We start from the raw sequence: 25,133 nt of genomic DNA on the forward strand, positions 1-25,133 counted from the left end.
GGAATAAAGTTTAAAATGGTATAGCAGATAATTCTTTATTAAAAATTCTACTTTGACTGGAATTAAGAAAGGACTACCTCGTTAACTGCATTTTCTGGAAGCTTGAAATTTCTAAATTTCACTCAGTCATAAATTATATAATTCTAAGAGTGCAAATAAGTCGTAGAATTATAAAAGAGTATATAAAAGTAGATGATCCTTCGTTAAGGACTCGGTTTTGACTCGAATAAAGAATAAACTACCTCGTTAACTGCGTTTTCTGGAAGCTTGAAATTTCTAAATTTCACTCAGTCGTAGATTATATTAATCGAGAAGTACAAATGGTTGCCAGAATCGGAGGTAATGACTGAGTGACAAGGATAAAGTCTAAAACAATGAGAAACAGTTTAAAAAAATGGATCATATGGATAGTTTGTCTATAAATACACGCTTACACGCCCCAAAAGATCTGAAATTTTTTCTAAATACTTCTCTTCTCTTTTCGTTCCTCCTTTTCTAATAGCAAATGATGTCCTTGCCAGGTACAAAGGTGACCACGTGATAAACTACAGTCAAAGAGGAGGCATCAGCGTCGTTACCGAGAAAAAAACGCGAAGGTCGCATCTCCTGATCTCCAGAGCGCTACCCGATGATTCTGGGAATTACACATGTGCTCCGTCTACGGCTGAGCCAGCTAGTGTCCTAGTCCACGTACTTAATGGTGGGTGAGTCAGAATAATAAGAATTTGGAGAAGGGCGAGGTTACGTTATCTTTAACAAAACAACCAGAGTAGTAGTAGTAATACAGATAAATTCGTTACAAATAAATGCATAAATGATGCTACAGTGGCGCCACTAGTTCACACACTCACCGTTTGCTAAAATAAGTACACTGTTGGTCACTAATTTCAATATACTATAGCACCTGTAACTTTTTCAAAGAAAGACGAGCGTAATTAATGCAGGGTGTCCGAAAATGTTGGTGGTCCTTGAAAGAGGTGGTTCGGAAAGTGATTTGAAACCACTTTTTCCTTAGCGAAAATGTTGTCCGAGGCTTCTTTTAGGAGATATTAACAGAAAACCCCGACCAATCACAGCGTAGCGTAGCGTAGCGTAGCGTAGCGTAGCGTAGCGTAGCGTAGCGTAGGCCACGCTACGCCACGTGACATCGAGCCAGCCTCCCGCGGTTGAACGCGCGCTGTGATTGGTCGGTCGTGTTTCGTTAATAATTTAAAAACGAAGCCTTGGACAACATTTTCGCTGAGGAAAAAGTTGTTCCAAATTACCTCCCACTTTCAAGGTGTTCCGACATTTCTGGGACACCGTGTATTTACGGCGCATAAATGGGCCGAACTACTATTCTAAGGGATGCCCGTACTCATTCATCTTATCATTCGTACTATACAGTTATAAAATACTCGATATTCACAATTCCCATTGTTTACAATAGAGAACTATATAATCACTTTAACAAATGAGCTCACTCTAACAAATGAAATGAACGTAGAACGAATAAAAACGTACTGCAAGAGGGATAGAAACCACTAAACTTAAAACTTTGGAAAAATTGCTAGTTTAAATTCCCCCTATCGAACTGTTTAAAAACTTCGGCAATGAATTCAACTATAGCACTTCAATGAACACAGATTTATCGCAAGCTTCTTACTTGCGTTCATCCTCGAAAAAAATCACAAATACGATGGTATATCGTAATCGTTAGCGCCATAAATAGATTACGAAGAGCGTAGAATTTCTTTACCGAAACATTCGACTCGCAATGGGACACGTAATTCTGTCTTCACGAGCTCCGTATCTCCCTACAATTTCTAACATCATCTATCAACGCCAGCAATGAAATTAATAATGTCAAGGGGGCTCACGTTTACAATCATTAGGATTTCGAATGGAACTTCAAACAGAGTCATTTGAAACGAAGCTGCGAAATGAAGTCTCGAAAAGCGTAAATGCGAGACTTTACTAACGCCGTAAAACTCTGCGGATGACAAAGGTGGTAGGTTCAGGTCACGGGGTGGTGAGCGGAGGGGAGCGGAGGGGAAGGGAGGGGAGGGGAACAGATAAACTAAACGGTGAAGGTCATAAAAGGGGAAGCAGGCGTCGGTGTCATCAGCTCTTGGCGTGGTACAGGCTGCATAGAAGGCAATAAACTCGATGCCGTTGCCGCGTGTCAGCTGAAACGAGGAAGGTCGTAGCGAAGAGCTGCGTATTTAGTTTCCCGAAAAAAAGCTCCACGGATGTTTTAGTATCAAAGAAACATTTAATTCCCCTCTCGCGACACTTCATCGGGTTATTAGGAGATGATGTGCAACCGAGGTTAGATCTTATCGTCGGTGGGTTTTATAACGGCGTTTTTCCCTAACCTGCCTTTCACTTGCTAATATACATCAGTCGCAGTTCATTATTTCAGCCGTCAATCGCATAAATCGATTAATTTCATATAACGAAAAGTTGAGAAATGCGATGAACTGGCCTCTGAAATAAATTATTTATTATTCAATAGCCAACAAAGTTTTTTCGTTTAATGGTCCGTTTAGTAATACTTTTTGTTATTCAGGAAAATTATTATAAATATAAAGAGTTATGACTATACCAAGTGCCCTGACACTTAAATTTAAGAATTTTCCAAAAGTTGAGGTCATCGATTTGTGCAGTGCTCATTTAAATCTTTGAAGTTGGGTGGATTACAAACTATCGCACCTTTTGCTTAGCTTCACTATTTTATTTAAAGATTTTCATTCATGTATCACTATCATGAATAAACCCCAAATGTACAATAATTAGAAATGTATACAAGTTAAAACGCGTTAGTAATTTGTTGTCACTGTCCTTCTGTGCAGCTTGAATTTTATTTTTATTTTATAGTCGTATGCTTCAAAGAGTTAAAATTTTGATTTTTGGAGCCTACAGTACAAAATCAGGTCGATAACTCGGTTACGATCAACTCCATCAAAAATATGTAAAGGACAAACAGGTTTTAAAATATAATTTGCAATAACTTTAGTTCTATACATTTTCACTGTAAAATCACTAATAACCGAGTAGAGTACAAAAACATTTTTTATTTTGCGATAAGTGAATGAAAATTGCCCCTATCGAAATTTTGTATACGAGCAAAAAGTTTCGAAATTAAATTTCCAACAACTTTTATTACCATATTTTTGGTCCAAAAGCAACCGTAAGCGAGTTATCGCACACAGTCCTACTTTGGGGCAGCGCCTACTCCTTCGCGAGAACTTTGTGACGTTAGCTAACTTGTAATTTTAAATTGGACCACTTTATGAACGCGTTCCAGGCTTCGTCGCGATGTTCCTGAAATTTTCCTCTTTGACGAAGTTTCCAAGTTGTTTGGCGTTCGTTTCGCGTTTTAAATATCGTTATTGTGCAAAAGAACGACGAGACTTAAAAAAATCCACGCGCGGTTTTGGATGACCTCTTCATGTTGTGTGACTCTTTGAGAGTAAGGGTTGATTGTTAGAGAGTGAAAGAGTCGTAAACAAGTCAAATGGTTGCAAGAGACCATTAAGAGTCTAACGAGCGAGTTTTCTGAGAGAGTCAAGGGTCTTGAGAGACCAGTGAAAGAGTATCGGGTATTATCCGAGGGTTCATAATTTAGTATGTACAGTTTTTATAATAAAGTGCCACGATGTACACCGGGAATGCATTCGGTTCTATCCAAAGGAAAGCAAACTTTAAAGGTGTGTTCTGGATTAATCGACCGTACAATAATCATTTTCTATCATTTTTTGTTGTTGAAATGCTAATGAATATTAAAACAAGACTTTCTCATAACATTAAGTAATGACGAAACTACTTATTTGTATTTCTTTCATTGAAAATTTTCAAATCCATCATTTGGCTTTCTTCTATTTTACCTCTAATGCTCTTTCATTGATTTTTTAATAAATTTTCTTACATTCTTTTTTGTTGAAATGCTAATGAATATTAAAAAAACACTTTCTCGTAACATTAAGTAATGACGAAACTACTTATTTCTTTCATTGAAAATTTTCGAGTCTACCATTAGGCTTTCCACTATTTTACCTCTGATGCTCTTTCATTGATTTTTGAACAAAATCTACGCTTTTTAATTTGTTTACATCGTAGGCCATAATTGGCATATTTAATATCATGTGATACAGATGTATGATTTAACAAAAGATTCTGTAATATTGTAATTCCGTAAATTTTTTGAATTTCAAAAAATCCTTTTGTAAGGATATTTTATAATTATTATAGTTATATTATAAATTAATATATTATAAAATTATATTAACATAATTATGTAATTGTTTTATAATAATTATTATTATACTTTTAAATATTTTGAAGATTCTAAAAATACAATTATTTTTAAATCGGTTAAACCAGAAATCACCTTTTATCCTTTGGCAATTACATTTTATAATTATTATAGTTATATTATAAAATTATATTAATATAATTATATAGTTATCATTAGAATTATATTATAATAATTATTATTATATTTTTAAATAATTCGAAAATTCTAAAAATGCAATTTATTTTTAACCGACTTCGAAAAGGAGGAGGTTACTCAATTCGACATGTATATGTTTTTATTTTATTTTACTTTTTTTTTTTTAATGTCTGTTTACCGATTACGCCGAGATGGCTTGACCAATCAGAATGGAACCTGTTGCATCTTGTAGAGCATGTTCCCCCGGTGATCCTACTGTCAAGGCTTTTTCCGATTTGTCATTTTTTACTCCTCTTTTTACTAAAAAACCGTGATTTTTAGGTATGCTTGCCGATTACGTCGAGATGGCTTGATGAATCGGAGTGAAACCTGTTGCATCTTGTCGAATATTTCTACCAGTTCGTCGCGTAAAAGAAACATTTTGTGATTTTGCATTTTTACCCGTTTTTTTTTTTAACAGAAACATTTTGTCTTGCTTCTTACTCCGAGACGGAGGGACCAATCAGATTGAAACTTCTTGCATCTGGAAGAGCATTTGCCATTTGGACCCATAGCAAAACATTTGTCCTTGTCTTATTTTTTACCACTTTATATCACTTTTTATCGCAAAAAGCGTACTATTTCACGTATGTTTGGCCCGAAATCGATGAAATCGATGAAACCCCTTACATTTTGCTGCCGGAGAGGTTTTCGCAATGATCACAGATGCAAAAATTTATGAATTTCTGTATTGTTTATAACTATTGTAATCGCAAAATTCCTATTATATGATGTAACTCTGTAAGGAAATTACCGACCGCGATGGAACCTTCCGCATTTCATGATACATGAATTCGTGATGTAACTATTTGCAAAAATTTATGGACACTTTTATTGTTTACAAAACCATTGTTGGTGCGAAATTGCTATGCTCTGGTGCAGCTCGACATGGAATTTACCAAACGCAATCAATCCTTTCACATGTAGTTGCAGATGTATTCCTGATAATCCCATTTGCAATTATACAGGGTGTCCAAAAAATGTTGTACGTCCTTGAATGGGGTGTTTCGGGGGGGGGGGGGGGGGACACATCGCCTGCGGGGCCTATGCTACCGTAGGCGCTCCACCGGCATACTCGCGCTTAAATTGGCCGTGGGTTTCTTTCAATATCTCCTTAACGAAGCCTCGAACAACATTTTCGCTAAGGAAAAATAGTTTCCACCCCCCGCGGAACAAGTCTTTTCAAGGACCTCCAACGTTTTTGGGTCATCCTGTATATTGCTCATAACTCTTGTTATTGCATGAAACCTATTGGTTATAGATTGCCACTAAAAAGAGTGAAATAAAATAATTTTTTGGAAAAAAATTTAACCGACTTCAAAAAAGGTACAGTGAAAAGTATGAAATAATTTCTAGTTAATTTATATGAATACGCACTAGCTCTAGATATAATTGCTTAAAAGTATGGGAAAATGCAGTGAAAAGCATGAAATAATTTCTAGTTAATGTATACGAATACGCAGTAGCTCTAGATATAATTGCCTAAAAGTATGGGAAAATGCAGTGAAAAGTGTGAAATAATTTCTATTTAAACTGCATTGTTATTCACCATCGTTTGATGAATATGGTTAAATTATTAAATACATCATATTAAATGCAATGCACCTTTTTCGGAGGCGGCGCAAAATTTAGAATTAAGTACATTAAAAATTGCTAAACTTGGTTTAACTTTCTGTCGGAGAAACAAAAAATATGGTCTTTATTTATTGCTATTACTATATCCGCTTTAGACATCATATTCATTAACACTATTCAATATCGCCGCCCCCACCAAATACTATCTCAAATCTATTCATACAGTATTTCTTGGGGAGATACATTATATTATACATTTGTACATTAACAGAAATCAATATGGCCGCCACTCCCCTCCAAAAGAGCCCCAAATCTACTCACACAATATTTCCGTGTACATATTATATACATTAACTATTAATTCCTCATAGACAACAAACATGTATACATTGACAGCATTCAATAATGCCGCCTCTACCAAAAGCTAACCCAAACCGGAATAAAAAATTTTTACATCTGCGCCGCCTCCGAAAAAAGTGCATTGCATTTAATATGATGTATTTAATAATTTAACCAAATTTATCAAACGATAGTGAATAACAATGCAGTTTAAATAGAAATTATTTCACACTTTTCACTGCATTTTCCCATACTTTTAGGAAATTATATCTAGAGCTAATACGTATTCGTATATATTAACTAGAAATTATTTCATGCTTTTCACTGCATTTTCCCATACTTTTAAGCAATTATATCTAGTGCTAGTGCGTATTCATATAAATTAACTAGAAATTATTTCATACTTTCCACTGTACCTTTCTTGAAGTCGGTTTAAATTTTTTTCCAAAAACTTATTTTATTAAATCGGTTAAACCAGAAAATACCTTTCATCCTTTTGCAAGGATAGTTTATAATTGTTACAGTTATATTATAAATTAATATATTATGCAATTATATTATTATAATTACATAATAATTATTATTATTATTTTATAATAATTACTATTATATTTTTAAATATTACGAAGATTCTAAAACTACCATTTTTTTTAAATCTGTTAAAAAACACCCTTGCTGTCTGCGCCACTTGTGCCCCGTTTATACGACTCGTAACGTTATCAGACACGGATCGCTTTGAAAATCTGTGCGGATAATACTCGTTCCGATGCTGCAAAGAATTCCAGATAGCATGATCAATAATACATGTATCTCATGAATGCCTTGAAAGAGTAAAGCAAGGGAGGCTTCCGCGTGGAACTCAATAACCCCTCCCTCCCCCAGTCTTTAACTCTTGAACCTACGTACATTAACTTTAGCACCTCCATACATAAACGCATGGGCTGCGTATAGGTTGTTCACGGAAATATAAACAGTTGATTGTGGAAATGGTTGGCGTATAAATAGTAAAATGTTTGTCTTGAAATGGTAGGTGATACTTGTGACTTATGAAATTGATTCTGTGCCTGTAATTATAACCGTAGTTTAAGTAAAAGTATATGTACTCGTCATTTCTCGTTTAAGTAAAAATACTTACTCGTCCATTTTAGAAACCGGAAATTGTTCTATATAATCGATATTAATAGTGACACTTATAAAACCAGGTATGCGATTTCAGGAGAAATTTGGAATTAATTGTGCAGTGAGAATTTTAAATAGTCGACATTTTGAGAAATAGAGAATCGTTCTGTGTAATCGATATCAATAGTGACACTTATAAAACCAGGTATGCGATTTGAACAGAAATTTGGAATTAATTGTGCAGTGAGAATTTTAAATAATCGACATTCTTAGAAATAGGGAATCGTTCTGTGTAATCAATACCAATGGTGACACCTATAAAACAGGTATGCGATTTGAGGAGAAAATTGGGATTGATTGTGCAGTGAGAATTTTAAATAGTCGACATTTTTAGAGCAGAGAATCGTTCTGTATAATCGATATCAATGGTGACACTTATAGAGTCAGATATGCGGTTTGAGGAAAAAGTTGGAATTAATAGTGCAGTGATAATTTTCGATAGTTAAATTACCAAGTCTCAACCTGATGGACACTACATACAGAAAGTTCAACATTCAATCTCCTCACAAATCCCAAGTATTTTCTGCCGAAGTCTCGGGGAGATATGGAAGAAATCGCTGGCTCTAACCGACGGTCGTAATCTGTGCATGCTGTGCTACGACTGGTGTGCGTGCTTGAAACGGAGGAATAAGTCCCTCGGATGCGTCTGCCTCGTTATTCGTGCTGTCAAAAGCCTGGATATATCAGTCAAGATATTATGTCATGCAAATCCCTTTCCACCTGCGCCTGCTAGAGCCTATGACAGCCGACGCACGTTGTTCCTTGTACCCGTGTGCAAAGCTGGAGAGCGAACACCGACGCACGCGAACGCAAAGTTATGTAGGTGCATTAGCTATCCCCACTGTTGGGGAGATTGCGTGGAACCGTGCGAGGGAGTAATATCTTTCCATGCTTTTCAGCTTCAGATGCGAGCTCTTTCTACTACACCTGCATGATTAATGGGGTTAAATAATGCGCGAATCACGTGTGTCCACTTTGGAGGCGTGCTGTCTCCGCTAAGTCTAACTTACCGACCTTGTTAAACGATCGCGTGTTGGTTTTTAACACGGTTTTCTAAGTGGCGCGATTGAAATGGAATTCTTTTATCGTTTATCCTCAGGATATACTCTTAAAAAGAACACGGTTTGTCGAGTAAATATGCCTTTCCGGGGGATCGATAACAATGGTGACACTTATAGAGCCAGGTATGCAATTTGAAGAATTTGAAATTTGAAAATTTGGAATTTGGAATTAATTGAGCAGTGAGAATTTTAAACAGTCGACATTTTTAGAATAGGGAATCGTTCTGTGTAATCCATACCAATGGTGACACTTATAGAGTCAGGTATGTGATTTGAAGGGAAATTTGGAAATAATTGTGCAGTGAAAATTTTCGATAGTCGATATTGTTAGAAATAGGGAATTGTTCTGTGTAATCGATATCAATGGTGACGCTTATAAAACCTAGTATACGATTTGAGGAGAAATTTTCAGTTGCTTCTGCAGTGAGAATTTTAAATTGTCGACATTTCTAAAATTGGTATCTATTTCCTTAAAACAGTTTCAGTCAGATTTAATTAAATCTTCAACCGTTTTGTTTCTCGTCTCCATCCTCAACAGTTTCTAAAAACGCCAACGGAGTTTGCTTACGCTGCAGAAACCTAAAGCACTCACGAAAACATCGTTAACACGTCGTATGCCATAATAGCCTCCAGCCAGATCATGCAAGTTACAGGAAACTTACCGTGTACGTACACCATTCATCGGCAAACTGAGCCAGGAACGGTTGTGCATAATCGCGTCCGCGTAGACTCGTAATATCTCTCTTTGCATTTCAACTTCGACCCGCTCTGGGAAGACTTCCTATTGGAATAATGCCGACGATAATGTTGGAAGAGGGATTAAAACGCAGAATTATGTGCGGATCGCACGATCGCTGTAATTCGCAAGCCGGGAATTATAGCTACGAGTTTCCTGGCAATTTAAACTGCCTGTGCTATTGGTTTGTACGCCACCTGTACAATTTCATCACTTTTCTGTCGAAACATTGCCTAGTAATCTGGATCGAGATTAGATTCTCTGTACAACGTTGTAGCTCCAGTGAGGGACGCATTCATGATAGTGAGGTTCGCGAAAAAGTCGCTAAAACTACTTCCTCAGTAGTTGATGCGAGTTGTCTTCTCTTTCTACGCGTCGCGGCTGCGTGAGGCATCTGCGCAGAACGTCCCATGACGTGAATGTACTGTCATATGCAGGATTGCCATAAGTTGAACGAAAGCAACTGCATTTGCCCTGGCATTTGGAATGACGTATTCAAGAAACAGTAGAGGAAGATAGTAGTATAAAGTGAAACGTAAAAGAAACGAAGATACAGCGATTTGTGACGTCACTCTCGAATCAACGCGTTGAATCTTCCTAACAGCACGGTACAAGAAACAAATATACAACGATATAAATTTCTCCTTTATTTTATGTGACGTCACTCTTGATTCAATGGGTTGAGACTTCCCTAGCAGTCCTGATCGTAAGACACGTTTGCTACACTATGGCACTGTTGATCTTCTTTTCCATGGTTGTGTCATCGTAGAGCGGGCACTTTATGGTTGTGACATCGTGGAACGCATAACACGTGACTATGTCGTCACAGAGCGCGTATCACGTGACTGTGTAGTCATAGAGCGCGTATCATGTGACTGCGCCGTCGTCGAGTCCGCATCACGTGACTGCGCCATCGTCGAGTGCGCACACGACCCTTAAGACACTAGAGTGGGGCACTGGACTGAGGACTCCAGTTGGAACCAAGAGCCTAATGGGATACGAAGTAAATAACCAAAATTTGTTGCGAACGATAATACAATAAAACCAAATATTTTGTTTGCTTTTTTCTTCTAAACAAGAAATTCGAACGTTAAATATTCTTTTTGCAGTTCTATTTAACTCTCTGTAAGTCGAAGTAATTTATGAGTAATATAAAGAATTTTAATATAAAATAAACAAATTTCAGTTTAGCCCCTCCTTATCACTATTATCAGCTTCCCCTTGTAGGCATGCTCTATTCATATATTCTTAGTTAGAATTTCCCACGACTAGTCGTGCTATTTAGAAAGAGTCGAACGAGAATAAATAATTTGTACCAGTAAAATGTAATAATATATCGATACAAACATTCACGAGTCACACTAATATTATAAAATTTTTTTCGAAGGATAATACAATAAGAATATTAAATATTTTGTTTGCTTTTTTTCTAAACATGAAATTCGAAAGAAAAATATTGATATACACTTTGCTCGCATCAAGTAAACACTGCAACCCCTCATTTCATTAAAATTAACATCGCTAATGCAATAAGGAATTTATCTTTCGTAACTTCACGATTTCTATTTCTCTCTCTCTTTTTCGTTCTTCCTTTCTTTTTTTTTTTACGATTTTCAGGAATCCATCTCACCAGAGTAAAAATCCGAAGCACCGCGTACTCGTATTTCTTCCTATTTCGGGGCAGTTTTCATGAACAAAAAAAAATCATTTGCTATCTGGCTTAGTGGTAAATAGTATTGTTACAGCGATAATTTATCCAGTGTGGAAAACATTGAATTTCGAAACAAACGGCACGCGCGTGGCCTGCGAAACAAGCGAACTATGTATTCTCGTGTCGTCATTACTGCCACGGAATAATCTGGCTCGGCTGGAATAATTTTTAAACGACTTCGAAAAGGAGGAGGTTACTCAATTCGACATGTATATATATATTTTTTTTAAGATATGTTCATTTATTACGCCAAGATGGCTTGACCAATCCGAATGAAACCTGCTGCATCTTGTAGAGCATGTTCCCCCCGTGATCCTGCTATCAAGACTTTTTGCGATTTGTCATTTTTTAACCGTTTTTTACCCAAAAAACCGTGATTTTTAGGTATATTTGCCGATTACGTCGAGATGGCTTGATGAATCGGAGTGAAACCTGTCGCGTAAAAGAAACATTTTGTGATTTGTCATTTTTTACCCGTTTTTTTTTTAAACAGAAAAATTTTGTCTTGCTTCTTACTTTGAGACGGATGGACCAATCGAATTGAAACTTCTTCATCATCTGGAAGAGCATTTGCCATTTAGTCCCATAACAAAACATTTGTCCTTGTCTTATTTTTTTACTACTTTATATCACTTTTTATCGCAAAAAGCGTACTATTTTACGTATGTTTAGCTTGAAATCGATGAAATCGATGAAACCCCTTCCATTTTGCTGCCAGTGAGGTTTTTGCAATGATCTCAGTTGCAAAAATTTATAAATTTCTTTATTGTTTATAACTATTGTTATCGCAAAATTCCTATTATCACGGAGAATTTTCCGATTATCTCTCGAAGGGGGAACGAACGATGATTTCCACGCCAGCCATCCACGGTTGCGTTTCGCAGTGATACTTTGAAATAATCGACGTTTGAATCTAGCGATTCTAATGGATCGTCAGCCTCCTCCTTCCTACGCGGATCTCTAAAACTAATGTTATAGAGCTCGGCTGGTTAAATAACAAAGTTTCCACGTCGAAAGTGACAAAAGTTGGCAATTTTGAAACGGGGTCACTGGGAGGGATCAAACCGATGATAGCGCGGCTTAATTCAGCGTAAACTGTATTTTATCGGAGCCGATAAAATCGCATATAACTTCCCATGGAATAATACAAGTGATCAGCGGCTATTAAATAATAATTCGAAACCCCCCAACCCGTCGAATAAATGGATCAACGATAATGCGATCGGACACGGTGTGTAATAGATTACTGTGAATTATATGTATTTTCTGAAGGTTGTCCTAATTGAATGGTTCTAACGGTGCTTGTTAAACAGTAGCGATATTGTTTCGCTGTTAAAAATTTCACAACATTGCTGCCCAATGCGGAATTAATTATGAAACGTACACCCGAACGTATACGCCTGGCTCGCGATATTAAAGTTTCATTCGCGGACGAATAATTAAATTATTTCCTTTTAGTAGTTTATATATTTTTTCGTAGAAATGTTTTGTTATTAACGAAGTGTAATGCTTATTATTTTAGTTAATTTTATGAAGTTAAATAAAAAAGAATTAAACTTGTGTATGGACTGATAATAATAGCGCAAAATAAATCTACGTTATTCCCCATTTCAATTTTAAACAATTAAGACGAAATATCTAACAATACTAAATATCTCACAACATAATTTATATTACCCATCTGTTTAGATTTTTTTATATTATACATGCACATTTTTCAAGGGAGGATGTAATATAAGAATACTTTATTATTATTTAAACGTACACGTCGACATGGAAATAATAACGCGTAATTTATCAATGGAATCGCAGCCAGCCAGTAAATGTCGATACATCTGCGCGAGCTCGGTCAATTTTACAACGATTTGAAACGGTGCCAAATTTTTGCAGGAACCGGCAGCCGAACCACGATAAATTACTCGTGTCTCCCGTTCCGCGTGGATATCAATTATCAGCTATGTGGCCAGGCCACGTTAAAAATATTAACCATGCGAACGTATCCACCCCTGTCGCTCTGAAACGCTGGAGCCTTCCAGTTGGTATCTATGTAGTTCTTTTTCAGGCAAATCATTATTCTTTTGATTCTTTAATTAAAATATGATTCAAAAGGGTAGGGACAGAATCCTTTATTATTAGTGTATCTTGTCAGTGTCTCTGTTATAATTGTAGTATTTTTATTAATGGCTGATTGTTAATTTTGTTAATAAATAATTTTGTAACGTGTTACATGTTACACATCAGGTACAAAATATAATAATGGATGAATATGAAATTTAAATCAGAATTCTGAATATTGTATTGTTACTCTTAATATATATTGACACATTGTAATTATGATTTATGGTCCTCTGTAAGTTAAATATTTAAATAATATGACAATCGTTGATAGTACAAAGCTAATCTTAATTTAACACACATCTGAGCATCTGAGGAAAATCTTCTTCAACTCCTATCTTCATTAATAATTTTTAAACTGAGTTAAACTGCTAAAGAATAAATATCTTGTTCCAATAAAATTCCCTAGCACCCTTCCACATATTTTACAAATTTAATATTCATTCCTAAACTTAATTTTCAATCTTAAATTCGATCGATAATTATTTCTTTCTATGCTACGTGTTCCTGAACGTAAACAAACTTCCACAAATCGCTTTGTAGTGAAAATTTATGATCCCCTTCAAGCTAAATATTTAAATAATATTAAAATCGGTAATAGTACAAAGCTAATCTCAATTTAACTACATAAAAAACTACATAACTACATAATCAAACATTTGTTGCGGTATTTATATTTGCACCTTTATCAAAACTCAAGGATTTCATTAAAATTTATATTCTTTGACACTTAACATTTAGAATTAATTTTTTTAGTATTTTTTCTGCTCTGAAACAATTTTTCTACTCTGTTACGCTGCTAAAGAATAAATATCTTCTCCCAATAAAATTCGCCAGCATCCTCCCACATATTTTACAAATTTAATATTCATTCCTAGACTTAATTTTCACTCCCAAACTCGAACTTGTCTTTCTCGACGTAAACAAACGTTGAAAAATCGATCGCCGTTTACGCGACATCGAAGTCTTGCCACTTAACACAATACGTGTACCGTGGCTACCCCCAAGGTCCTAAATAACGAGATTATGAATACCGGTTTAAGCCCCCATCCTGTTGTTGGCTTATTAAGCGTCAATAAACGAGCGCGGTTAATCGAACGCTCGAAGTTGATGCAAAACGGATTAAAGATAAAGGAGGTTAAACTGCGACCCTATAAAATGCTCGGCAATTAAGCACAAATCACCGTAGAAATTGTGCTCGTTACGCGTAGCCACATTTCACAGGGAAGGGAAAACGTTAGGACCGATACACATGGGAAACTGGAGTGGAAAGGTTGCAGAAGTTTATCTCGAGTGAAGATAAACGGAAGAGTAGCGAGAATCGATACAGACTGTTTGGCGAATGCACCTGGACGTCGGGAAGGTTGCTCGCTGGAAAAAAGACGAAATCAAATCCAATAAGGTTCAGGTGTACCGGAATCCGCGTCCTGCACGAAGGGTCGCATGTGTTCTGCAGTTTCTATTTAAACAAAGATTTGCACGTCACTGATAAATTTTAGATTATCATTTATTTATTTAGATTATTATTTTAGTATTTTAGATTATTAAGTACTCTTTTTGTACAGCACCATGAATTATAATTGTTAACTGTTTATGAACCATAATGTAATATTAAGCAAGACACATGAGGCATGATAGATTATACAGAGTGATGAAATAAATTTGTTCTGTCGAATAAGTCCATGCAAAGTTGATTGAAATAATGAACACCATAGTACTGGAGACACATTTATAATACACATATTTGTTGTGCACTTATTGTCACGAAAGTTGATAATTGTATCACGGAAGTGGTAGACCGAAGCGCTACGTAAACTTCGACTCAATTGAATATTGATTACTCGGTCTTTAATAGGGAACGTTCAGTTAGCGGAGTTACAAGGAATACCTCGAAGATATTGTCTACACCGCGAAATTCATGCATTTCGTGACAATTCCAAACCTCTATTTCGAATTGCTGATTAAATTGAATTTACAATAATGCTGGATAAAATCGACACATGAATCGTTACTTTACTACATATTTGAAGACAATCTGTGTTTTGTCTAATCCTTCCATTTTATTTTCTGCAATAAACATATTTTAACATATTTTAACATATTCCATTACTCTTTTCCTACATTATTTTCTACAGTCTATTAAAGAAATTTATTTTAATTAAATGGTGTGTTTGATGTCTCCAAGTGTATGTTTGTATAAATATATTGATGTATATATAAGTATAAGCATGTATAAGCTTATTAATATAAATTAAGTTCAATAAATATTTTTATAATGAAAAATTCACTTGGTAATATCAAAACTACTATTTACTTTAGTCCAACTTCTTCAATATTGATTGATTGTATCTGAAATTCTAACATTGCGTGGATTATGATTTCTTATACCGTGTGTTCCAAGTAGTCCTTATTTACACTGAATTCCTATTCAATTGACCAGATTCTCGGGGCATTTCTAACGTGATATCTCTTAGACCGTTGGCAATTACTCGACTCCAGGTTTTGGGACACGAAAGGAGCGCGGACAACGAATTACGGTTTAAGGTGGGTCTATGCCCGATTTGCGTGTGAGATAATCGCCTCGAGAACAGGCTAGGTGATGGGTGAACGTGCAGGAGCAGAATGAACGAGCCGAAAGATTGGGAGAATATTTACGATGCGACGTCGTGCAGAGTGTAATTTAATAAAGGCTGAAGGCTCCTTCAAAAACTAATACATTTAGGATGCCTGCTCTTTCCAGAGTAAGTGATTAGTCCGAATACTCAAAGTCTGAGTCATTTACGTGACACCTCTTTACATTCGTGTCACCATTATTGAAACAATTACTAAAATTGTATTCAAAGTATGTCATCATTACGTGTCCTTCGTTTACTGTGAATATGTTAGTCTAAACATTTTCTTATATAGGTTACTAAGGTTAGGGTGTTCGGTTGTTAGGTTATTAAGAAGGCATGTTTAAATACTGTCAACTAAATATCAAATACAGTCAGTTCCATAAATAGCCCTCTTTGTCTGTTGAAGAAATTTGATTAAATTAAATGGTAGGTTTGATGTTTCCAAATGAATGTGTGTATGAATACGGTGACGTACATACAAGGGGTCCCAGAATTAGTCTCAGAACCAGAAATGGCGGGTAGCTGAGACGATTCTGAACAACAATTTCCTTTGCACAAATGTCGGATGATGCCTCGTTTTTGAGTTATTAACGAAAAACCACCGACCAATCAGAGCGCCTGATTAGCGCGCGCTCAGCCGCGAGAAGCTGGCCCGATGGCTGGTCCAATGGCTGACTCGAGCGTCCTGGCTTGAGCCAGCCTCTTGCGGGTGAATACGCGCTGTGAATGGTCAATGGTTTTTCGTTAGTAATTCAAAAACGAGGCATCATCCGACATTTTTGCAAAGGAAATTGTGGTTCAGAATCGTCTCAGCTACCCCTCACTTCCGGTTCTTACACTAATTCTGAGACACCCTGCATACATTTATAAGCTTATTCACATACATATTTATAATGAAAAATTAATTTGGTAATATGAAAGCTATTATTTAATTTATATCTTAATTTATATCTTTTATATCTTTATTATAATTTTTTATAATTTATATATTTTTAATTAATAATCTTCAATAGATATAGAGGGTATGAATATTAATGGGATTGACTGTATGTATCATAAATATATTACATTAGTATAAAAATGCATAATACCAACAAGAAGTTAGTATTCCTGCACTGGAAGAGTTTTGATCAGATAGATCGCTGAAATTTCGCACTGTATGTTTGGATTAGCGAGCATTCATCTACCTTCATAAAAGTAAATGGAACAGGAGTGACCATTCGGCTAACAAGATCCAAGAGACATATTTACATGGCCGCGAACGAACTCCCGTTGGGAAGTGGGAACGATCGCGGTGTGTAATTAGAAAACTTGAACTGTTTTAACTCGCTTATCGAACCGTTTGCCTAGATATCCTCAAAAGGCATCTGGTAATTTCGTGGAAGGAGGTATCGCCTTTGATATCGCCGCTTAGCGGATTGCATCGCCGGCGACGCAATTGCAGCTCACTTAGGTGTAATCAGAAAAGAGCTGATTGCGTCATCGGGTGCATTTGCGTTTGTTCCTCTAGCTACCCACAGCCGTCGGAAAGACGTGCTCGTTTCCCAAGGAAACGGTGAATAACGTTCATTATCGGAGAGCTCGAGACCCCCGTAATGAATCGATTCACTGATTGACAATTAGTTAATCAATTAAATCAATCGCACAGACCTGTCCGTGCAATTCACCGGTTTTACTCGGATACACGAGTCACGTTTACTTGCTCATTGGAGCTTTCGGTGGAAGTTGTCAAGTCTGCGGCCATCTTGTTTAACGAGAAGCTTTTCTTTCAACAGTGGTCGATTGGTAGGTGGTACAGGTCTAAATATACAGGGTGTTTAAAAAATGTTGGAGGTCCTTGAAAGAGGTGGTTCGGAAAGTGATTTGAAACAACTTTTTCCTTAGCGAAAATGTTGTTCGAGGCTTTGTTATGGAGATATTAACAGAAAACTTCGACCAATCAGAGCGTATAAGTGACGAAATAAGACGAGATACAAAAAGGATATGACGATAGGTGATGCAATATGACAATAGGTGACGAAATAAGACGAGATACGACAAGGATATGACAATATGTGACGAAATATGATGTAACAAGCTATGATGATAGGTGACCCAATATGACAAGATATGACGATAGGTGACGAAATATGACGAAATGCGGCAAGCTATGCTCGAGTATCCCCCTGGGCGCCCACGGTAGCGTAGGCCACGCCCCATCGGGCCAGCCTCCCGCGGTTGAACGCATGCTGTGATTGGTCGGTGGTTTTTCGTTAATAATTCAAAAACGAAGCCTCAAACAACAATTTCGCTACGGAAAAAGTTGTTCCAAATCACCTCCCGAATGCCTTTTAAGGACCTCCAACATTTTTGGGACACACTGTATTGGAATTATTGAAAACAACTAACTTGTATACATCCCTTAAAAGGTGGAAAGGTTGTGGAACAAAATGGTACCTATGTAGTTCAATAAATATAAATATATCAAAATTCAAACGAGCCTTTGGATTTTTGTTAAAATTTGGCGCGAGCTTCCTGGGCAACCCAATATTATATATATAATAAGAATGTCTGAATAAGAATTTATATTATATAAGAATGTAGTAGAATTTAGTATCTCGCACGTACAACAAGAACAAATATTTCATTGAAAAATAATAAATAATTTTAAGTGGACGAACCATCCTAAATCTGAAAAATCGAATAAGTAACGAGATGTTGCAAGTAACTACATTTGACAATTTTTGTATATAATATCTGACCGATTTGGAGTTTGGAGAGTAGTTGACCTACTTTTCTCTCATATAAAAACTAAAATCTCTAACCCCAAAAGAATGATATATTTTTCTATTTCCTATTCAATGCTAGTCAACAAAATCCATCAGATACAAATATTCGCATGCAACGCTTTTCGATAGTATTTATATCTTTTTCCAGCTTTGGATATAATAATATAATAATATATTTATAACGTCCTTCCACAAGAATTTCCAACAGAATTAACTTAAATTCGTGTTGACACGTTGATTGTCACGTCACGATACACCTATCATGCTAATATTTCGGTTATTTTAGCCTCATCTTTAATGCATAACATTTAAATATGCATAATTCTGTCCAGAATGTCAAGCTTGCAAAATAAAAATATTGAATTAGATGTATCAGCGGTGAAAATATTTAGAGTGCCTCAACGAAATTGGTTTGGGCAGATTGCAAAACGATTTCTGAAGAATTAATTGGTATCGATGTCCATCGAGGTTATCGACTCATCTCGAGGAATTGGACTCTGCTCGATCGGCTGGAACATTTGACTCATCAAAACTATTAACAATCGGCAATAATTAGACTGCTAGAGTCAATTGCATTTGACGATCAGTCGAGCATGTACGCTTTATGGCGATTAATCGGCCCGTAACATCGACGTACACGACACGATTATTGCTCTACTTACTCTTTTAAACCAGGTGTGTTGCACCTGCTGAAACACTTAATAAATTGAACCGAATTGAAGTCAGTGTCAATTACAATTAAATATTATTATATATATTCATTAATTTTATTCTGTAATATATAATTATTTTATTGTAGGAGTCTAAACGAAAAATAAAGCATGGAGATTCGAACCTACGATCCTCGGATCCTCAGTCGAACGATTTTCCTACGCGACCAATCACCCACTCTACGATTTGTATTCTTATTTGACTTCTTATTAATTAATTCAGTTTTGTAGTGTAATATTATCAGAAAATAGCGATAACAGCAACTTTGCATTTGAAATTCAACAAATACATGTATGAAGGGAGGTTATGTTTCGATCGGTGAACGCATCGGTCGAATGATCGATGTGTTCGACATTCTTCAGGCGACTTCGCGTGGTGTCGTGTTGTGTCGTCGTTTGTTTCTTTGCGAGCGGCGAGAGAGCGTGCGAGAGTTCTTTACCTTTGTAACAGTTGTGCGTGCGGATATGTTGCGTCAGTCTTCTTATACTTTTTCAATTTTATATTCTCAAATACTATTCTTACGCGTCTAATTTATTCGCACCAAAGAAACTATTTTTTTCCATTATAATCTTTTAAATAGCAATAAAACTACTTATGCACTTAGAAACTCAACAAACACGTATATTTTATATTCTTTATATTATACTTCGCAACCTCTTGTATTAATCGTATTATTTGTATTAATGTACAACCATTATCCAATGTTTTCTTTCTTAATAAAAAAGTGGTTGTACGTTTGTGTCATTCATAAGAAGATTTAATCTTCAGTGAACAACGTTAGTGTTTACCTAAAATAGTTTCTGCTAATATTTACAACGTTAGTGTTCACCTAAAATAATTTCCCATAATATTTACAACGTTAGTGTTCACCTAAAATAATTTCTCCTAATATTCACAACGTTAGTGTTCACCTAAAATAATTTCTCATAATATTTACAACGTAAGTGTTCATCTAAAATAATTTCTACTAATATTTAGAACGTTAATGTTCGCCTAAAACAATGCATTCTGTTTTAAGCAACAATATATTCTATTTTACGCATTTTGTATTATGTATAGCGTATGTATAAAAATAATCTCTATACAGTGGTTCCAATTCCATTAAATAAACAAAAAAATCGTATCATCAACAGTCCACGTACATATCACCTTCAGAAACCAAAAAAGGCTATATTCCTAGGTCCATATATTTTCCGGATAACCCACGGTGGAATAATATTCCATTTCTCGCCCCTAATCAGAATACCCCCTCCCGTCAAGCTCGTCCTCCAAGGGAGTAACGTTTTCTTTCACTCAAACGTCTAATTCGACCCCAACGCCAAATGCTTCCCCGCGGCGACGAATTAAAGCCGAGAGAGGGAGAGACAGAGAGAAGAAAAGAGAAAACGAGAAAAGAAGGAATTAACCCGAGGTAAGGTTAGGTTAGGTGTAGCGTAGAAGGCGTCGCGATAACCTCGAAATTTCGCCACCTCGCGGGATTAACAATCAAGCCCGTCTCGGAGGGCAGAAAAAGCCAGCTGTTATCTGTATTTAAAGCGCCCGCTGGGTAGAGGCGCGCATGGAACCGTGGACATTTCTAATGCGGTGAAAGCAATAAATGGCAAACTTCCGCGGCCGGGACGAGATATACGCCGGGTGCATAATTAAGGCCGCGGAATGACACCGACACGCCGCGATAATGCGGAATCGGTCCTCGTATTTCGCCGGGGAGAAATGGCTGCTGTCAACGCGGGGGACCCCGAGGAGAGAAAAGAAAATGGCCGCTTCTTGCACGGCTCGCATCTAATACACGTGCCGCCTCCGCTAACATCGATTCGGTTAACACGGAATCGCCTTTAGGAGGGACGCGCAAGAAACGACCAACCGATACATCATGGAGATTCGATTGAATAGCGACGGTGACTGCGGTGGTGTGACGAGGAAGACGGACTGACGGTTACGGGGATGCGCGGGGGGAGAATTTGTGTAGCGCCGGGCATGGGACGACCATTTTAATTACTGTATGCTGAGCTAATTTGGAAATTGGTGGGGAGAGCAGAAAGTTCCAACTAACCTTTTGATGTTTTGATTTGATGATGTCATTGTAAAGGATTGCCGAAAAGCTGCCCAAGAATTTCTGAAATTTCTAGCAACCTTTTTACAATATCGTACACGTGTTATATATACATGTAAGAGCATTAAATACAGTATGACATATAAAATGATATCAATCAGTTGCTGATATACAGGGTGTTCAAAATATGTGCGAGGTCCTTGAAAGGAGTGGTTCGGGAGGTGATTTGAAACAACTTTTTTTTGAATTATTAACGAAAAACCACCGATCAATCACAGCGCGCGTTCAACCGTGGGAGGCTGGTCCGATGGGGCGAGGCCTACGCTACCGCGGCGCTCCATAGGCGTGCGTACTCGCACTCTGATTGGTCAAGGTTTTCTGTTAATATCTCCTTAACGAAGCCTCGGACAACATTTTTGCTAAGGTAAAAGTTGTTTGAAATCACCCCCTGAATCACCCCTTTCAATGACCTCCAATATTTTTGGAACACATATAAGAACATTAAATATAGTTTTAAATATAAAAAGATATCAATCAATTGCTGATACATAGAGGTTCAAAGTTAACGAATATTCGAGCCTCGAAATGTCATGTTTTTTCATGTTTAGCATATCAGAATACTGTTTATCTTTTCAAAATTCACATTTTTTAAATTATATTTAAAATAGTATCATTAATGCACGTGCTATGACCATAAACTTTACACTTAAATAGTGCACAAGAACTCTGAATTTAAGCATGTTCTTCTCTTCGCATTACGAATTTGATATCAGAATTGCAAAATTCAAAATGGCAGATCCAAATAACTTATAAATACCAAGTTCTCTGCAAATCTAACGAAGTTCTAATCTATGTACGTGTTGATATAATAGTATGAATTTATAACAGCAATATGGTGTGATGGTACGACAATGACAGTATAACTTTATAATGTTATGATGTGACGATGTTATGATAATATCAAAATGTGACAAAATGTGACAAAATGATGATATGACGATGTTATAACAATATCAAAATGTGACAAAATGATGATACAACGACGTAACGATATCATATCATGATGATACAGCAATATGGCAATGTACAACTAAAGTAAAACTGACTCCAGAATAAAAGAAATTCTTGCACCACTGCTCTTAATAAATTAACATCATTGTTACTATTCAAGTCTCTATAGCGAATTATTCTCTTTTGTACATTCTGCATCCTGTACAGTTTTATCATCCGCGTCCCATGCGACTGTTTTACCGCATTTCATCAGACTTTATTGTCTTATGTTTAATACATATGTATACGCTTTCAAAACCTACCAACGAACCACGTGACCTAATTCTATCTTCACTAATAGAAACGCGTGCGTACACGTAACAACGTCTCCTCACGGAATCCATTAACATTTCTGTCATGTGTACGGATCCATCTACATCTGCTTTGTCTTTTGTGGAGTTTTGCATGTCGCTTTTCCAATATCCCATTCTCTTCCATCTAAGATTGCTTACTCTCTGATTGTACCGCTCATAAACTTTGTGTTAAAAACTTGAATTTCTACTTTGCATTTCTTTGTTTATTTCTCTAGACATTTTTTTCGATTACTTTGTTATTACTACTCAAATTCAACAGTGAGAGTTAAATTAACAAAATTTAACTTATGAGTAGTGATTAATTTTTAATTATTAGGCTTCTTGTCTACCCTTTCATTAAATCTTATCTTATCTTACTCTTATACTTACTATATAAAGAGACAGCGTTTGTTTGTATATACACAAAAATTTCAAAAACTACTTATTGTTTACTATTATTAGCTACTACTATTCGAAATTTGAACACAAGCTTGTTTACTTTCTCTGGAGTAATGTAGACTATGTTACTTCAAGAATACGTTGAGCGCTGAGCACTCTGAGCCTATACCCGCTACTCCCTAATTACCGCTCACAACCGCTAGGTGGCTGCGCGTTCGTCGCCCACCCGCAAGAGAACTCGCGAAGCTTGCGGGATATATGTATACAAGTTCGTTTCGTCCAGTGAATCGTGTGTTTTCGTCTCGGAGTCGACTTCCAGATGCATCATTGTTGAGACGAATCGAAAATAATAATGAGCGTGAAGCTCGACTTTCTCAAATGAGAACAAGGGCCAAAACTCGACGTGCTGTTGAAAAGTCACCCCTTACTAAAGTTTCTCTTGCCATAACAATAAATAAAGCTCAAGGACAGATATTTAAATAAATATATAGGACTCAACTTACGCTCAGATTGGTGTTTCACACGGATATGTCGGACTTTCGAGAACGGGTAATTCGAAAAACCAATTTCTTTTATTACAAAAAAAAAGAACAAAAAAAATGTTGTATATTTCAAAGTTCCATAATATCACATTGTATAAAATAAAGAAACATCAATCTATAAATCAGTATATGATAAATAGACTGCTAATGTTTATGCAAATTTATGTGTTTACAGATAGTGAATCTAAATTTAGAGAAATGTTTTATTTTCTAAACAGTGTAACATGTACTTCACTGTTGATATTTTAAATATTTTGCATTTGTGTATAGCCTCATACATAAACATCCACAGTCTAATGAATAGAATGATAGAATATCATAAATAGAATAATTTTCACGTTACATAACAAAAAGTTGGCGAAGCTACTCTAATCTTCATTTAATCTAACGCATTTCCAATTTTTGTTTCGCCCACTTGGACGCCTACCCGCAATAAAAAATTCAATTATTACCAGCTCGTAGAAAGTTCCTATCGCTTTACAAATTGATTACCAAGCAACGACCTACAAAGTGTCTTCAGGGTGTGGGAAGGGTAAAAGACCGATTCAGCGGGAAACAGGCGACACTCCGTTATAAACAGTCCGCCGGAACCATCGAGCCCGAAGGGTTTGTTCTAAAATGGCGGAATATACGGCGACGATAGCCAAAAGAATAATTTCCAAGCGAGAAGTTCGCCGTACGAGCGCTGCGGAGACGGATTAAAACTTTCTCATCGGCATCGCGGATAATTGTTTCAGTTATTGGATCCACGGCTTGAATCGCGAATTCGCCGACGCCGGTATCACCATTGCTTTCCTCACTTTTCGCCCACGGAGTTTCCAATTCCTCTCCCAACCCTGCCCTCCTCGGTAATCCCCTATATCTTCCCCATTCTACGTTTCCACGTTTCGCTTTGCGCTGCAGCTGGGTTACGGCTTTCACGGGGATGCGACGAGTCCATTAATATTACGTTCGTTCTGGAGAATTATATTTGCGTCCCGTACCGCCAATTATACTGATAACACAATCGGGAGGGCTTTAGAGCCGGGACAAACCAATTACGTCTTAATACGGTCACTGTCCGCGAATGGGAGACCGACGGGACAAGATTTTCTGGACGACGAATACTTCTGTTCGCGGATTTTAACTCGGTTGGCAAAGAGAATTATTGGCGAGGATCTATTAAATGACCTACTTGAGGACTGGAGATCACTTGAGGTCATCTTCCGGTTATGATTTTCTCTGGTCCTCGAGAGATTAAGTCACTTGAAAATGAACACTTAACATTATCTTTGAACAATACAAATTTAAAATTGATTTTTACAAAGTTTTGCTGAGAGGAAATAGCTTCGATTCTGAGAGGATCGGTTAATATTACTTAAAATTTGTCCGTAAGATGGGGGAATATCGTAGAACAAAATGGAGGATATGCCATCGAATAAAGGTAGCTCCTTGTCTATGAACGAACATTTTTGTCAACCAAATATTAAGTAACTAGAAATATTATTAACATATTGGGTTGTCTCAATAGTC

At 36.6% G+C, this 25,133-nt stretch overlaps 1 protein-coding gene across 5 annotated transcripts in view; it reads left to right on the forward strand.

Annotated features, from left to right (window-relative positions):
* Window positions 1-25,133, forward strand: part of LOC128892957 (uncharacterized) — a 628,453-nt gene that overhangs the window by 558,190 nt on the left and 45,130 nt on the right. For 4 of the 5 annotated variants that reach the window (XM_054153641.1, XM_054153642.1, XM_054153640.1 and 1 more), the window contains one exon: window positions 522-704. In XM_054153641.1, coding sequence (XP_054009616.1) covers window positions 522-704 — 183 coding nt within the window. The remainder of the gene's footprint in view (window positions 1-521; window positions 705-25,133) is intronic. The other variant, XM_054153644.1, reaches the window with a different exon arrangement.

Source organism: Hylaeus anthracinus, unplaced genomic scaffold, assembly GCF_026225885.1.
Source record: "Hylaeus anthracinus isolate JK02 unplaced genomic scaffold, UHH_iyHylAnth1.0_haploid 2, whole genome shotgun sequence".
Classification (NCBI taxonomy): Eukaryota; Metazoa; Arthropoda; class Insecta; order Hymenoptera; family Colletidae; genus Hylaeus; species Hylaeus anthracinus.